This window comes from Vigna umbellata, chromosome 2, assembly GCF_029865625.1.
Source record: "Vigna umbellata cultivar VRB3 chromosome 2, Vumbellata_1.0, whole genome shotgun sequence".
NCBI classification, from domain to species: Eukaryota; Viridiplantae; Streptophyta; class Magnoliopsida; order Fabales; family Fabaceae; genus Vigna; species Vigna umbellata.
Genome location: NC_142166.1, coordinates 6,993,423 through 7,011,702, shown reverse-complemented (window position 1 = coordinate 7,011,702; position 18,280 = coordinate 6,993,423). Strand labels below are relative to the sequence as shown.

Below are 18,280 nucleotides of genomic sequence, written 5' to 3'. Positions count from 1 at the left end.
GTTTTCTGTTTTAGGTCTTTATTGTTTTCTGTTCATCAGAGCACTATATATAGAGCTCTGTTTTCTGTTTTATGTTTTGTATGTGTTCTGTTTTACAATCAATGAAAAGCAATAACACTTTAATACACAGAAAGAAATGGGAACCAAGAAATACTTACTTGTCTCTTTGTCCTGATCATTTTCTCCTCTTTCACCACTGCCATCTGAAGCCTCTAAGGCTGCCGGACCACCGTGAGATCGCCACTCTCTGAGACGGAACCCTCTGGAAGCTCTCCGTTCTCTCTCCTGACTTGTGAAGAAGCGCTGGCCACGTCTACATTAGCCATTCATCTGATGGCTTTAATCTCTCCATGGGCCGCCCAATATTGGGCTTCATCACAGTGCACGTCACTTTGGGCCTCAGTTTAATATGGTATCAGAGCAGGTCTTGGACCTGTTCTGCCACTGATTCCGCTGCATTTTCTTCTTTTTCTTGATCTTTCTTTGGTTCTTTGAAATTTTCTTGCTAACTATGGAAAAACTGGACCAGACCAATAACCCAGTCAGCCCCTACTACTTACACCCAGGGGAGAACCCAGGCACCTCCCTCATATCTCAGGTCTTGAATGAAACCAACTATACTTCTTGGAGTAGAAACATGAGAAGGGCTCTCTTATCCAAGAACAAACTAAAATTCATAGATGGAGGCATCACAAGACCCGAAAGAAGTGACAGTTTGTTTGATTCTTGGGAAAGAAACAACATGATGGTGCTGTCTTGGATCATTAAAACCCTATCACCCCAAATAGCTGAGAGTGTGATATACGTAGAGAATGCACAAGAATTGTGGGAAGAATTGAAGGAAAGATTTTCTAAAGGAGATCACTTCAAATTCTCAGATTTACTCCAAGAAATTCACTCCATCAAGCAAGGTGAAAGGAGTGTGACCCAGTATTTTACAGATTTGAAAATCTTGTGGGAAGAACTTGAATTTCTAAGACCCATTCCCATTTGCAGTTGCAAAATTCCATGCAAATGTGATCTGTCCAAAGCATCACAGAAATACAGGGACATGGAGCATGTCATATGTTTCCTAAAGGGCCTAAATGAATGCTATGATACTGTTAAAACCCAGATATTGCTTATGGAGCCTCTACCCAACATTAATCGTGTGTTTTCCCTCATCATACAGCAAGAAAGACAAGGGAAAAATGATTCTAATCAGAATGACAGCAAGGTCCTTGCTAGTACCACTGAAAAGCAAAATCAATGGAAGAACAATCAAGGTTGGAAGAATTATGGACGTGGAAATCCTCCCAGAAATCAAGGAAGAGGGAGAGGGAGAAACCCCAACTACGGAAAACAGTGTTCCTACTGTCATAAGATGAACCACACCATTGATGAGTGTTATTCCAAGCATGGATACCCACCTTGGTACAAAAAGAATGACAACAGTGGTGAAAACAACACTGGACAGAGTGAATGGGGGGCAGCTAATGTCTGTTCAACATCTACTGGAGTGCAGACAAGTCAGCAAAATATCACTCAAAATTCTTTCACTCATGAACAGATGCAAAAGATACTGCAAATGCTGGAGAAAGTTGACACCCCATCTCACAGCATCAGTCAAATCCAGAAAGACAACACAGAAAATGCACCAGGTATATTTTCTTGGATCATAGACACAGGGGCAACAGATCATGTAACCCATGATAAAAAACCAGTTTACAACTTTCTATAAAATCAATCCTATATCAGTAAAACTACCCAATAGTTCTACTGTCACTGCTCACTATGCTGGAACCATACATTTCTCTAAAGAATTTGTGATTTTTAATGTTTTATATATACCAGAATTCACTTTTAATCTCATATCTGTTCAAAGTCTTACTAGGGATATAAACTGTACACTAACTTTCTCTTCTAAGATGTGTGAAATTCAGGACAACTCAACATTGAAGATGATTGGGTATGCTAGTGTGTGCAAGGGACTCTACCATTTACAATCTTTTGGAAGGAATTTAGCTCCTAGTTTTGCTTTTTCGTATGAACATGACAATGTAAATATTTGGCACTTTAGACTTGGTCATCCTGGACATAAAACTCTTGATAAGATGTGTAAATTTTTCCCTTATATTCAAACTGCTAGTGATAATGATGCTTGTGATATCTGTCACTTTGCCAAACAGCACAAATTGCCCTTTCCTAAAAGCACTTCTTTATCTGATGACTGTTTTGACATGATTCACTGTGACATTTGGGGTCCCATATCTACCCCCTCTGTACATGGTCATAGATATTTTTTAACTGTTGTTGATGACTACAGTAGGCATACTTGGATTTTTCTTATGCATAATAAGGGCCAAACTAGAGAGCTGCTGCAGAGCTTTATTGCTAAGGTTAAGACACAACATAATAAGGCTGTTAAGGTGATAAGAACCGATAATGGACCTGAATTTAATTGCTCTAGTGTCTATAATTCGTATGGAATTGAACATCAAAGAAGTTGTGTTGAGACTCCACAACAAAATTCTGTTGTGGAGAGGAAACACCAACATATATTGAATGTAACCCGCAGCTTGATCTTCCAATCTAATATCCCTCACATATATTGGTCCTATGCTCTATCCCAAGCTGTTTATCTGATCAATAGACTTCCCTCTCCTATCATTAAAGACAAAACCCCTTACGAACTTTTACAGGGTAAATCACCCACCTATCTTGACTTAAAAATTTTTGGTTGCCTATGTTTTGCATCTACCTTAGAAGGTAACAGAAGTAAGCTTGATCCTAGAGCTAGAAAGGGTATTTTTCTAGGATACAAGAGTGGGATAAAAGGATATATAGTCCTTGACATTAATAGTAGAGAAATATTCATAAGTAGGAATGTTATCTTCTATGAAAATATTTTCCCATATAAAAACAAACAAGCAGGAAACAGTAATCATGATAAAGATAAAGGAGACCTATTTTTTCTTGGTGACATTACTTGCAGCCATGAACAAAGTTCTACTGAGAATGAGAGATCTACTAGAGAGGAAGCTGCCACCGATAATGACAATCCTATAGACCAAGAACTTGAGAATGTACAGAGGAAATCCAGCAGAATGAGAAGGACTCCAGAATACTTAAAAGATTACATACAGCAAAGTGATCACTCTCCATCCACTCAACTGTGTGCCAAAAATGGTTTGATTACTCCCTATCCCATTAAAAATTTTATGTCCTATAAATCTCTTTCAGATAAGCATTTGAGATACACTCTTGCTGTGACTGTGAACAAAGAGCCCAATTCCTATGAAGAAGCTAAGAACAGCCCTGAATGGGTTGATGCTATGAGGAAAGAAATACATGCTCTACAGATGAATAAAACCTGGTATTTGACCCAACTTCCTCCAGGAAAGAGGTCTATCGGATGCAGATGGGTCTATAAGGTGAAGCATAAGGCTGATGGCACAATTGAGAGATATAAAGCCAGATTGGTAGCCAAAGGCTACACTCAACAAGAGGGAATAGATTTTTTGGATACTTTTTCCCCAGTTGCTAAACTCACCTCTGTTAGACTTTTGTTGGCTCTTGCAGCCTCTAAAGGCTGGTTCCTACATCAACTTGATGTAGACAATGCCTTCCTTCATGGAGATTTGAATGAAGATGTTTATATGGATCTTCCTCCAGGATTAAATGTTGACAATAAAGGGCTGGTCTGTAAACTAACCAAATCCTTATATGGGCTGAAACAAGCTAGCAGACAGTGGTTTGACAAGCTTTCATCTTTTCTTATTTCTACAGGATATACCCAATCTAAATCCGACCATTCCCTATTTGTTAAAAGAAACCTTTCGGATTTCACAGCCTTACTTATATATGTTGATGACATTGTCTTGACAGGGAATTCAATGAAAGAAATCAATCTCATGAAAACTCTTTTGGATAATCAATTTCAGATTAAAGATTTAGGAGAACTCAAGTATTTCCTTGGATTTGAAGTGGCTAGATCGAAGAAAGGGATACACTTGTGCCAAAGGAAATATGCCTTGGATATCCTAGAAGAAACAGGAATGCTAGGGAGTAAACCTAGTTCTACACCTTATTTGAGCAATACTAGCAGTATGTACAAAAAGGATTATATGGAAAACCCTAGTGATTATAGGAAATTAATAGGAAAATTATTCTATCTTACTAACACTAGGCCTGATTTATGCTTCACTGTCAATCTTTTAAGTCAGTTCATGCAGGAACCAACTAAGCACCACTATCAAGCCTTACAACACGTACTTAGGTATGTCAAATCAAGTCCAGCTGAAGGACTTTTCTTTGCTGCTGATTCTAATCCTCAGATAAAGGGATTCAGTGATTCAGATTGGGCCACATGTCCTAATACAAGAAGGTCTACTACTGGATACTGCATTTTCTTAGGCAACTCTCTTATCTCATGGAGGTCAAAGAAACAGAGTACGGTGTCAAGGTCTTCCACGGAGGCTGAATACAGGGCTCTTGCAGCCACCGTGTGTGAGATGCAGTGGTTACACTATCTTCTTCAAGATTTACACATTGAGCCAACAGCTACTGCTGTCCTCTATTGTGATAACAACTCAGCAAGGCATATTGCTCACAATCAAAGCTATCATGAGCGAACCAAGCACATAGAGTTAGATTGTCACGTTGTTCGTGAGAAAATACAAGCCAAGCTCTTACATTTGCTTCCCATTCGATCAGAAGGGCAACTTGCAGATGTATTTACTAAATTTCCTCACCGGACTAGGTTCAAATCCATTATTCCCAAGCTTGGAATGATGAATATCCATCATCCAGCTTGAGGGGAGGCTATTAAGAATCTGTTATTAGATACATAAATACAAGATGAACCGAAGTTCATTTTGGGGCTTTGTTTTAATGTTTTCTGTTTTAGGTCTTTATTGTTTTCTGTTCATCAGAGCACTATATATAGAGCTCTGTTTTCTGTTTTATGTTTTGTATGTGTTCTGTTTTACAATCAATGAAAAGCAATAACACTTTAATACACAGAAAGAAATGGGAACCAAGAAATACTTACTTGTCTCTTTGTCCTGATCATTTTCTCCTCTTTCACCACTGCCATCTGAAGCCTCTAAGGCTGCCGGACCACCGTGAGATCGCCACTCTCTGAGACGGAACCCTCTGGAAGCTCTCCGTTCTCTCTCCTGACTTGTGAAGAAGCGCTGGCCACGTCTACATTAGCCATTCATCTGATGGCTTTAATCTCTCCATGGGCCGCCCAATATTGGGCTTCATCACAGTGCACGTCACTTTGGGCCTCAGTTTAATAATTTTCTTTAATTATTTTCTAAACACAAAACAAATATTTTAAAATTTTTACTGATAAATAAATAAAAATATTTTTCTGACGCTTGAAGACCGTTTTTCAATGAACGCTTCAAATGTAAAGGCTTGAAAAAGTGAATATTTAAAAGGTGAAGACTTGAAACGTTTGAAAGGTATTGTCTTTAATTTTTGGAAAAAAAAATCTTTTTGAAAGTTAACAGAAATGTTACAAAAGGTCTCAATAAGTCACAGAAAGAATTCCATAGTCTTAAATTCATATTTTAATTGCCTTTTTTATTTAAATGTTTAGAGGTTTAACACTTTATTATTTTTTTATATTTTCGTTTGTTGTTTCTAATAGAGTTCAAGTAGGTATTAGAAGCTTAAACAATAACAGAGAAAAATATCATAATTAAGTTGAATCTGTGTTAAAATTATGAAATTAATTTGAAAGACTAGAATAAATTTTACAAACTTACCCCTAACAAAGCTCTCACTATGCCAATTATTATTTGTTCTTAACTATTGGTAGCATGAAGAAGGCTGGGAAAGAGAAACTCCTTGTCATTTTAGAGATAAACTAGAGAAAAGTGTTTTAAATAGATTATATATGGATGAATAAAGAGTGAAATAATTTATTTTTAAAAATAACAAATTTATAAAATATATATATATATATATATATATATATATATATATATATATTTTTTTTTTTTTTCTTGCATGTTCTTTTTAAGTTTTCGAGTAATATATCTTGATTAAATATCTTAAACTACTTTAACTAAACCATCTTTTAATTTATTATCAACCTTGATAAGTTTGAGTTTAAAAGACAAGTTCTTTTTATCATGAAACACGTCGAACTTCAAAATATGATTATAATATAATACTTACTTCTTCGATTGAGATATATAAAATGTAGGTTGGTTAAAAGTGGTGATAAAAATATCTTATGAAGTACTAGATTAATACGTATAAGAACACATGTTTAAATAAATTTATGAATCTATTTATTCGATTTAAGATAAATTATGAATCTATTTATTCGATCTAATATCTTATACTTGTTGTGGTAGATGAAACTTTCAAGAATATATAATCTCTAGTTTTTATAAGATAAAAATCAAAAATGATTCTTTGACACGGTTAAAGCAAATTACATTCATTTGACACGCGGTGGGCCCCGAAAACTGTCAACATCATGAAGGATAGTTTGGTCATTTGCTGGTGCTGAGTTGGCTTGTAAAAAAGTAAATGAAACGTTGCGTTTCACTTGCTGGCTTAGGATCTGTGTGTGGGATTTCAAATTTCGAAGACGCTCGAGTTAACTTGCTGGCTTAGGATGTGTGGGATTTCAAATTTCAAATGTTCGAGCTAGGGTTAGGATTGAGAGAGAACGAGAGATAACGAGAGAACGAGAGAGATCGAGGGAGAAAACACAAACCCTACTCCATTGCTGCCACCGGAGGCTGGACGTCATAGGAAAAGTTTGTACCAGCGAAGGTGTAGCCGAAGGCAAAGTTCGTACCGGACGTGCTCGATGTGGAGCGCGGAAGGTTTGTCCCCTTTGTTATTTCTCCCCTTTGTACCGTTTGAATAATATAAAGTATGATACTGTTGTTCCTTTGTTCTTTTCTCATAATTTGTCTATCTTTGTTTTTATTTTTGGTATATTATCGGAAACCCTAGACTAAAGGGGGAAATGTCGTGAGAGATAAAATTGTCGATTGGGCAAACCTGTAGGATTATTTACTGTCCTTAGTGTTTTTGGGCTTGCTTTGCTTATTTGCAAAAGGGAATATTGCAATAAATGGATGAAGTGTGAGATGATTAGAAGAAATGGAAAAAGGGTAGTGGCGATGGAGAGCTAGAGAGTGAAAAAGTTGCATGAAATCAGAGGGAATAGTGATTGGAATAGTTTGCAAAATGGCACCCACCCAGCACGGTTATTCTGCTCAGCAGCAGCACGAAATGCAACGCAAACGTTTCTAACTGTCTTGGCGCCAATGCTGGAGCTACTTCCCATGAACTGATTGAAATGATTCCCCTTTTTGTTATAGTCCGAAAACTCCCTGTCCATGCTGCATTCGCTCCCTCTATGTTCCTTAATTATTTTGTGTTTGATGATATTTTTTTTGCGTTAGAAAAAGGGAAATATTGTCATTAGAGTTGAACATCAGTTTAAGGTGTCCTGAATTTTTCATACATTTGCTTCTGGCACCATTTTATTTTTAATTTATGTATTGTATATGTTATGTACCTGCATCCACTGTTTTTTACTGAGTGATAAATTTGCTTTGGAATCCATCACATATATTTTATTTCTATCACTACTAGGTTGCCCTTTCTTGGTCAGTTGTATTAGCATTTTGCATTGTGCCCTGTTTGCCCCTAGATATATTGCGTGATTATGTTGTTTGTGGTTTGTATATGGTGTTTGGCCACTGTTATTTATAACTCCTTGGATTTTATGTAGAGAATGGTTTCATCTAATTTATGAATTTAAATATAGAGTATTCTTTCATAGAGCTAAGTGCTTGATTAACACCAAAAGTTTCTTTGTCCATTTTTTCTGTTTCTAGTGTCCTTGTGGAATCAGCTCTTACGAAATTAATTGTTTCTAGTGTCCTTCTTTGACCTTATATTCCCACATAAAAATATGGATTCCACCAATAATATTTATATAGGTTTCAATTTTTTCACCAATACGTGAAACATACTATCTTAACATAACTCTGAGGAATATTGTCAAGGTAAAGATTTTGGTGAACAATTTTCTATTGTACTATTATATATGTTGTAAACTTTTGTATGACTTTAAATGATACTCTCGGATTGTGCAGGTTTTTGGAAGTGATATTGGGGGCCCAACTGATGACCTAGTACGTCTATCAATACCAATTGATACCAACAAGCCTCCAACACGCTCCGTTGATGACATTCTATCCAAATTGATTCCACCTCTTCACAAACCTGAAGGCACTGGATGAAAGAAGAACAATATAAATGCAACAAGTTTAAAACTTTCATAATTTCCTTGCCTGTATTTCAGATTTATCGTTGTTGTTTGTTGTCGAATATTGTGCGTGGACACATGGATGTGTTATTTAGAAAAATTTGTGAACTACTTAACTTATGTTGATCAATTTGTTGTTGCATTAAGTGCTTATGTAATGTTCGTTATGTTATAAGTTTTATATGAAGTTCATTTCGTGAAAATTAAAAGTGTTTAACTTTATGGACAACTTTATTCGGTTATTTATTGAATTGGTTTTCTACAACAATACAAGTGGTTATTTATGCAATTTGGTTTTGTACACCATGACGAGCGTCCAATTTTCTGGAGGAGCGTCCAATTTTCTGGACGAGCGTCCAATTTTCTGGACGACCGTCCACTTCTGGACGACCGACTGAACGAGGGTCCTTCTGGATGAGCGTATGGACGAGCGTCCACATCTGGACGACCGTCGTTCTCGATGAGCGTCTGGACGACCGTCCATCTGGTCCAGCGTCTGCACGAGCGCTACACGAGCGTCCATGTGGCAGTGTCGGACCTAAGGACGAGCGTCCACTACCAGATCGAGCGTCCACTTCATATTCTGTGGACGACCGTCCTCTTGTTCGTGCAGGGGGCGACGAGCGTCAGCTTGCTTTGTGACGAGCGTCCTGGGCGACAGGGTGATGTGCTGAAACGCTGGACGCTCGGTCAGCTGTACAGAACGAACGCTAGGTCACGTGTAGAGAGCGCTCGTTCACTAAATGCATAGGCGCTGATTTGGTTACAATAACTGGTTATGTTGTTAGACCTTTGTGGTTATTTCTGAATTTTATTTTGTACAACAATATTACTGGTTAAATTCAATATCAAAGTTTTAATTTTTTGATGCAGTAACTGGATATATGGACAACTTTATTCGGTTATGTTGTGTAACTGAATCTCTATTAATGGTGTGTTATAATGAATTTAATTATGTCATACAAAATGGTGCCTAAAAGTCAGTTTTTTGTCCAATGGTGACCTGTGTTCAACTGACTGAGTACCTGTGTTGGACTTTCTGTACAAATTGGCAATTTCTCTCGGGTAATCGTTTACAGGGGTCCTGTAAACGATTACCAGCCCCTTTTTCCAGCAGTCTCACTCATTCCTTGCACAGCTTGCTCCTCCAACTCATGAGGGGTCTCCCCACCCTCCTTGGCCTCACATCACATCACCATCCACCCTCTCCCACCACTGGAACACCTGCACAAGCCTCAGACAGGTGCAGATTAGCATAAAAGTCAGTTTTTTGTCCAATGGTGACCTGTGTTCAACTGACTGAGTACCTGTGTTGGACTTTCTGTACAAATTGGCAATTTCTCTCGGGTAATCGTTTACAGGGGTCCTGTAAACGATTACCAGCCCCTTTTTCCAGCAGTCTCACTCATTCCTTGCACAGCTTGCTCCTCCAACTCATGAGGGGTCTCCCCACCCTCCTTGGCCTCACATCACATCACCATCCACCCTCTCCCACCACTGGAACACCTGCACAAGCCTCAGACAGGTGCAGATTAGCATAAAAGTCAGTTTTTTGTCCAATGGTGACCTGTGTTCACCTTACTGAGTACCTGTGTTGGACTTTCTGTACAAATTCCCAATTTCTCTCGGGTAATCGTTTACAGGGGTCCTGTAAACGATTACCAGCCCCTTTTTTCAGCAGTCTCACTCATTCCTTGCACAGCTTGCTCCTCCAACTCATGAGGGGTCTCCCCACCCTCCTTGGCCTCACATCACATCACCATCCACCCTCTCCCACCACTGGAACACCTGCACAAGCCTCAGACAGGTGCAGATTAGCAGATTAGCAAGGCTTGAACGAACGTCTTTTGCACCCTAAACCGCCAAACCCAAATGTTAAAAATATAATCTAGAAAACCCAAAATACCCCTCGCCCCGGTTCACTTTTTCTGGTTTGTTTTCAATTCACTGAGCCAATGCACAGACGCCACGTGGCCGTTGTCAAAACTGTGTCAAACTTTTGTTGTCCAGATAACATTTTCCTTTAGTGAATATGTTATGTACAACAATAGAAGTGTTCAACTTCAATTTCAATGTCAAATTTTTTTCGTACAGTTAGTGGTTATCTGTTAAGTTTTATATGGTTATTTGCTCAATAACTTTTGTTCACTGCAAGTTCTGCTAATTTAGTTAATAGCTTATGTACACAAAATGGACATTGGTGATACTAGTGCATAACTAATCCTTCATTATACATAGTAAACAACTTAAAAAACCATAGAACAAAAATTGTTTCATATTCTATCATATTCCAGCAACATCATTACAAGTTATATCCTACTTCATGACTTCTTCATTTGCTATAGCATTCCACAGTTCTTCATTACTGTACTTCTATGCATATTTCCTTCATGTAATACCCAATCACACACCGTTTGTTGTCGAATAAGTTGTAACTGCTCCTGCATTCCACAGTTCTTCTTACCGTACTTCTATAGCATTTGACTTTAAACGTTCCTTTTGAAAGGATGATAGGCAACCGTTCACTTGAACTATATGTTGTGTCTGGACTCGATGCCTAACTCTAAGTGAGGCCTGCAAGTATAAATCAAACCATATGTTACTTAATTCAATACAACATTGTGCATATTTAATGGTAAATTAATAAAAATACACCATACTTACCATTTCACTGACTTCTTTGTCAGTATCACTATATCCTGCAAATTTAACAAAACAAAATAAAATTGATTGTATAATACTATGTATCTCACTTGACAGTCACATGTTCAAATTAATAAATTGGTTAAATACAGTGTATCAAACTAATGCATGCATAAAGTGGAATCGTGATATTAAAATTTGAACATTGACCACTTACTGTACCAAAAAATACAATGTATCTAACTAATGCATGCATAACTAACCATAACACCACTTATTGCACTTTAAAATGTGGACATTGATATTGTATATAAAAACTGCTACAGATGTACAAAAACCGATTTACAAATAACCACATCCGACTAACAAGATAACCAGCTAATGCAGGGAGAATATTGCAATCTCATTTCGTTTGGGAGTGGAAGAAAAGGTTGCCCTGCAAGCTCACTGGCTTAGCAGGTTGTGAAGGGTCTCGTTGTTTCTAAGGCTCTCATTGTCTCATTGAATATAAAAAACTTCTACGGCAGTACAAAACCAGATTTACAAATAACCACATACGATTAACAACATAACCACTTCCTGCAGCTCGTTACTCAACTCATGCATGCATAAAGGGTCTTAAAAACCAACCTCAGTCAACGACATAGCGACAAAAACAAACTCAAAAGTCTAAAAAACCACCTCCCCAATTTTAAACCGACCCCGTATCACGCCTACACCCTAGGGTCAAAATGAAACTCAAAAGACTCAACCTTTTTACTACTCTGCTTCCTGTCGCACCACACATAAAGCTCCTACATAAAACACGTTACCACCAAAGCAACCCCAACCCCACCTCCAACATAGAACACATCACCAACAAACCAACCCCACCTCCCATCAACCCAAAAATCAGAGATTGGTCCCCCACAACCCCACATCAATAAACCGATGTACAAAAAAATTACATTGCGACAAAAACTACACAAATCTGTACCGTAAATAGAAAATAAAAAATCAAAAACCTGTACCGTAAAATCCGAACACCAAACGCGCGACACAAATCCAGTTTCTTGATGGAAACGCGCGACACAAATCCGAAGACGAAACGCGCGACACAAATCCGAAGACCAAACCTGGACCGTAAAATCAAACGACTAAGGTGTCTGAAAGATGGGGATTTCGAATCTGAAAACTCAAATGGGGATTTCCAGTTTCTTAACAAAACTCAAATGGGGATTTCGAATCTCAAAACACAAACCCTAGGTGTTTTTCCACTTTTACCCTCCATCACTTTGCAGTTTTTTTTTAAAAATGCTGACGTGGACCGTGTCAAATGAGTGTAAGTGACACGTAGGCGTGTCACCGTATTACTACTCGATAAAAATACTCTAATATGCAAAGATCGTGTACTTGTAATAATATTATGATTTAAGAGACTATTTTAGATTCAACAACACCTTGTAACCATGTAATCTCATCACTTATATAAATAAGTTTTAGCTTTTGCATTAAAATTCTCAAATCTATGGGCAAGAAAAGTATAGTATTTGTCAAACTATCAAATATAACCCACACACATTATACATCACAAAAAATTAGTAACAAATTTAATTAAATTACTATTCTAATTCTACTTCATGTCCAAATATACACTTTATGCTCTACTTTCAAATCCTACATATTAAACAAACTAATACATAATCCGTTACTTCATCGTCACACAAGAGAATATAAAACCATACTCTTTTGTGAAATAAGATAGGGAAATGACTTTCTCCCAATGTTTTTACTGAAAAGCAAAAGAGACTATATTAAGAAAAATATGCTACACCCTATTAAATTTTGAAAATCATGTTGTCCAATTATAAAACTATATCTCGCACTTTTTCTAAAAAAGAAATTCTGGGATTTTTACTAAAATATATTTCTAAAAGACAAAATATCCTATTATTAAAGTTTTGATTACACCCGGGATGATTCGATCGAGACAATAAGGTTCTTCAACTTTTTGGGTTTGCAGAAAATCAGGAACCACTCCACAATTTCATTTCGTGATTTTGGTTCATGCATGTGCGAGAGCAGTGGAGTTTAAAAGATAATTGAGGAAAAGGGTTTACAAAAGCAGATGCCATTACACACCATATATGTGTACAATAATACTTTTTCACTTTGAGTTTTTCTCTAATTCGTAATCTTTTTTAATTTTGTAAGTTATATTTTTAACTGTACATATAATTAAGAATAATCACTACAATGTGATTTATATTGAAAATGAGATACAAAAGTAATAAAATACATATATATATATATATATATATATATATATATATATATATATATATATATATATATAAATTTATATTAATTACATATTTTTAATCGGTATGTTATAATGCTACAAATTATTATTAGTTTGAAAATGTGAGTAATTGATATTTATAGTGAGTTACAATTTGAGGATGGAATATGAAAATTTTCAAATTGGGAAGATTAATATAAGCACCACTAGTGGAAGGATTAAAATAAAAAAGAAAGAAAGATTGGTAGTGCATAGATTTGGTAGTTATGAAGATTTAGATTTTGTCAATTTTGTTTGTTTCTAATGCATTGATCAAACTATTTTGTGCAAAAGTGAATGATTTGGATAAGGTATATAGTGTTTTTATAATATAATAATGTATTCGATGAACTTTAGTGTTCAATTATGACTGATTCCTTTTGTTATGGGATTTCGTTATCTAAATATTTTATTAAGGAATAAAAGAAAATTAAGAAAATTTTAACCAAAATATAAGTAAAAAATTATATTTTTAATTTAAAATAATTGTTAGAAATAATATTTACGGAAGTCATTGTTATATATTTGATGTTCAGTCATTTTTGGGAAATCTGATGTTTGATTAGATAAAAATATAACTAAATATTTTATTTACTACATTTTAGTCTCACTCGATATAAATTTATCAAATTCAGGAAATTAATCAATCAACCATATAGAAAGAAAAGAAAAGGCATCAGTTGCAAAGGTTAAGAAGAAAAAAAGCTAAATAAGAAGCCTAAATCCAAAATCACCAGATCCTATAAAAGAAAGTAAAAAAGAATCTAAAAAACTGGTTAGCTTTTTTTATAGCTCAAAATTGCTAGACAAATCTAAAAATAAAATCGAAATCAATTAAATTATAATCAAATCTTAATATCTGGGTTTAACGAGAAAGAATTAAATTAGACTCTAGTCATTGATTACAGTTTTTTTATGATGACCATTTAATCCAATAAATAAATGAATGGGAAAATAATTAATGAGAGTTTTAACATTGGATTGAGTCGGATTCTCTAATATTTGTTAGTTATTCTAAGAACTTATAAAATTTTATTTAATTATAATTAATATTAAGTGATTATAAAATAAAAAGGGAATACTGTTCTGACTTTTGTTGATATTAATTTTGAGAATTCGGAAAACATATCACTTTGCACTGAATCATTGAAAGACTAAAACAAGATAAGTGTACATACTTACACTGCTTGAAACGGAGCGTGGCAAGATTCTGAAAGAAAAAAAGACAGAAGAAAGAAATAAGGACAGAAGAAAGAAATGAGGACGAAGTAATTTTGTAACCTTAATTATATTATTGACTTACTTATAGATATTTATGTCATTTATATTTATATATAAACATTTTTATTTTCTTTTATCAACATTATCTTAAAAAAATCTTATTTTTTTTTCTTTTTCTATTTTCTTTTTGTCATTTATGGAGCTTAATGCTAAGTTTAATATTTCTTAAAGGGTTTTTTTCTTTCTAAAATATCTTTTTGTGCTAAGCATATTTTTATTTCTTCAACCTTGACATGAAATTAGAATTGTTTAATACTTGAAACATTGATACAAAATTTTAAAAATAATTACATTTTTTTTACGTGTCAAATACGTTTTTCTAATTAAGCGCGAACGTATAAATAATTTAACTGTTAGTATGAAACATATTTAAATGTTAAAAAATTTAATGAATTAAAAGAGCTATATCTATCTTTTTTTAGTTTAGAAACAAAAATATATAAAAAAAATTTAGATACATACAAATTTCAACTTTGCAAATGAAAGTTAAAAAAATAAAAACATATTTAACACACTTTTTTACATACATAAAAATTAATATAAAAGTATTTTTTAAAATTTTATTATATTCTACCCTCTCAAATTTGTATACTTTATATGGGGGCATATCAAGATAGAAAATCCTCCACTACTTTTCTCATCATTTGTACAAAAAGAGACAATAACCAACACAACTCTACACTTATTTATTGTTTACACTCCTTGCACTTAAATTGATGGATCATTATTTTAGTTAATAGTTATTGGAGATATGGTTACATAAAGGTAATAAACATTATTGTGGTGTTGGTGTCTTTCCTTTGATTGGAAGGCAACATGGTACTAATAATAGCATTATTAAATGGAGGTTATTGTCAAAGTTTATTACAAGTGGTAGATGAGGAGGAAGGTTTGGAGTTAGGGTTGGTAGTCCCCACCAAAGAACTCAAACTCAAAGACAACCTAAGTGTCAATGTGTCAACAAGTGATTGCATGGAAGGTGGGGTTTGTACAAATACATAACATTATAACCAACCCAAAGGCATTAAGAATGGAAGCAAAATAGTGTGTTGTGTTTGTGTGTGAGAGTGAGATATGGTACTCTATTTGTGGTCCCCAAAGCCAATGGTTGGAAACTCATGTGCTTGCTATGGAGGACATTGCCTCTTTCCTAATGTGGACCTCATCTTCCTTTGTCCTTCTCTTTCTATTTCTCTCTTTTTTCATACAAAACCTAAAGATTAAACACCAAAATCCCAACTTTGATTGAATCAATCATATATATCACCCAACAAATACATAAACATTATTTCATTGTCAAAAAAATACAAAAAGTATTAGGCTACAATTTTTGTTGTGCTTAATTGGATTTCCTTTTCTTTTTGTGTATTGTCATACACACGTATGAAAAACACCTCAAACTTATAAATTCATTTTAAATGGGTGTATGAATAATTTATGTACCTTTATCATGCTTGTCATTTTTGCCACTATGTGTCCTTGTGAAATTATGTGTTCCCCACTATGCCACATTCTAAAGGGTAGTTGTTGATATGACCAAATGAGATATAATACAATGACTTACTCAAGGCATGCATTCAAATTCACAAGGTTTTCTACAATTTTTGGTTACTTGGTCTTTAGTAATTATCTTGTTAGTTTGTTAAAAGAAAACTCAGCATTAATATGAAATCAACCTTGAAATAAGTCTTTTACTCTCTTTTTTTTTCCCTAAAACTATTAGTAATTCCTTTAAGGTTGATTACATATTTACTTAAAGTTTCATTTAATAAACACATATTCAATTACTTTAACTATTAACTAAATTCAGACAAAATTAACCAACTTAAAGCTTTTGTAATAAGATTATAATTTCTTTTATTGCACCAATTAATATTTATCCTACTAAAAAGTGTGACTTATATATATATATATGTATATATATATATATATATATATATATATATATATATATATATATATATATTTTCCTTAAAAATTAATTTTATAAGATTATAAGTTAAATGTAAGTGTGTTTTCTATTTTAATAAAATTTATGAAAGTTATTGTGTAACTATTATGTTACTAAAAAATTATATTTAATTCTAAGTTTGAAATATCTAATTATATGTGTTGAATGTATCCAATATTATTTAAATATGTGAAGTAAAAATGTACATTAGTACAGATCTTATATAAAGCTTACTAGAAAGTTTGTCTTGGTTCTAGCCAATCTTATACATTAAAGATATTATTAACATATGATAATTTTTTTTAAGAAATTGATCCAGTAGAAACTATTATTTATATCTTCATGGTATCATATAGATAATATGTATTATATGTTCTAGCCATAGTCTAGACCAAAGACAAACATGGTTTTTGGTTTGTGGAGTAGACAAACATGGTTTTTGGTTTGTGGAGTAGACAACCATATAGATTATATGGTTTTTTTTCTCATTAATATTGATTTAGGATGATGTTACTTTGATATCAATTTTTTTTTTACACTCATTTCACATTATCTTTCACTACCATTTTGTCTCTTTTTATTTAAAAATAGAAAAAATATTTTTGTTAAGATATTTTACTCTTATAAAAGGTAAGGTTGTTAGTTTTAGTTTTATAGAACATTTTTTTCATTGATTTAACATCTTTGAAAACATAACTTTAAGAGTAACGCAGAGTTGAAAGGTGAAGTCATTCCCAAAATGACGTGAGATTCTAATTCCCAATATTATTGATAAAATTTGCCTGATTTTTGTGTTTTTGAATTTCCAAAGAAAATTGGTAAATAGGATTTTCCCAATCTCCTTCATCAACCGTGCCCAATCAATTCTAGCCCTTATTAAATTGAGCATGGCCTTCTCTTTAGGGTTGTTGTGTTTAGCCATTTCAGGTAACACTATTTCAAAATTTTAGAAACTCTATTTATCATCAACTTTTTAGAAAATTTAAAATTATTATGTAGGTAAAGTAAATTAAACTCTCTGAATATGATGATTCTAAGTATATTTTAAATTTTATATTTTTACTAGTGTTTAAATGAAAATATTTATAAGAAGGTTTAAGTTAACAATTTAAAAGTTATAGTCACTATTATTATTTTGGAAAAGAAGAGATGATTATTAGAAGGTTGATGATATAACCCATTTTGTTTAAGTTGAAATACTTAAATATTAAGTGAAACTAAAATAAAAAACTTTTTGCTTGGGTTCTCTTTGCGTAAAAGTGATAATACTTGACTTGACATTATTTTGTACTAATAGTTTGATAATAATGGATGAGTGGATAAGGGTCACCCCACTCACCAAACAAATCCATCCATAACTTTTAGTACATGGTCCTACACATGTAGGGCATCTCAACTTCTCCTTCAAACCATATAATTGTGTTGAAATACAATATTTTAATTATCTTCTCATTATTCACACTGCATATATATCTGCTAATTATTTGCAAAGTAAGTTTTATTTGACTGTTTTTTAAAAATGTAGTAATAAAAATAAAGTTATTAGATAGAAAAATATTAATAATAAAACAACAGTTTATAATTTGATTTTGTGTTTATGAAATTTAAGTTATTTTTTAAAATATTTGTTTAAACTTATAATTTATCACAACTCATAATTTTTTAATATTAAATTTATTTACATTAATATGTGCAGTGTAAATGCATCTTCTCCCACGACAACATCATGCGAGGAGTATGTTATTTGAAAATACTTAACTAAATTTTTTTTACACATCGTAACTAATAA

The 18,280-nt window shown here is 33.7% G+C and overlaps 1 protein-coding gene and 1 long non-coding RNA gene across 2 annotated transcripts; both read left to right on the top strand.

Annotated features, from left to right (window-relative positions):
- The first annotated feature begins 423 nt into the window (after positions 1-423).
- On the top strand, positions 424-1,720 carry LOC148203283 (uncharacterized). Its single transcript, XM_088107538.1, has one exon. It carries the CDS (start codon positions 512-514, stop codon positions 1,718-1,720), a length of 1,209 nt encoding a protein of 402 aa, XP_087963664.1. The 5' UTR covers positions 424-511.
- Positions 1,721-6,441: 4,721 nt separating this feature from the next.
- LOC148203282 (uncharacterized) lies at positions 6,442-8,483 on the top strand. Its single transcript, XR_015784508.1, has 2 exons — positions 6,442-6,836; positions 8,124-8,483. It is a non-coding gene; the product is annotated as an uncharacterized LOC148203282 (long non-coding RNA).
- Positions 8,484-18,280: the final 9,797 nt, after the last annotated feature.

Excerpts from the sequence above, each read along its gene's own strand:
- LOC148203283 (XM_088107538.1), top strand. The coding sequence starts at position 512 with ATGGAAAAACTGGACCAGACCAATAACCCAGTCAGCCCCTACTACTTA.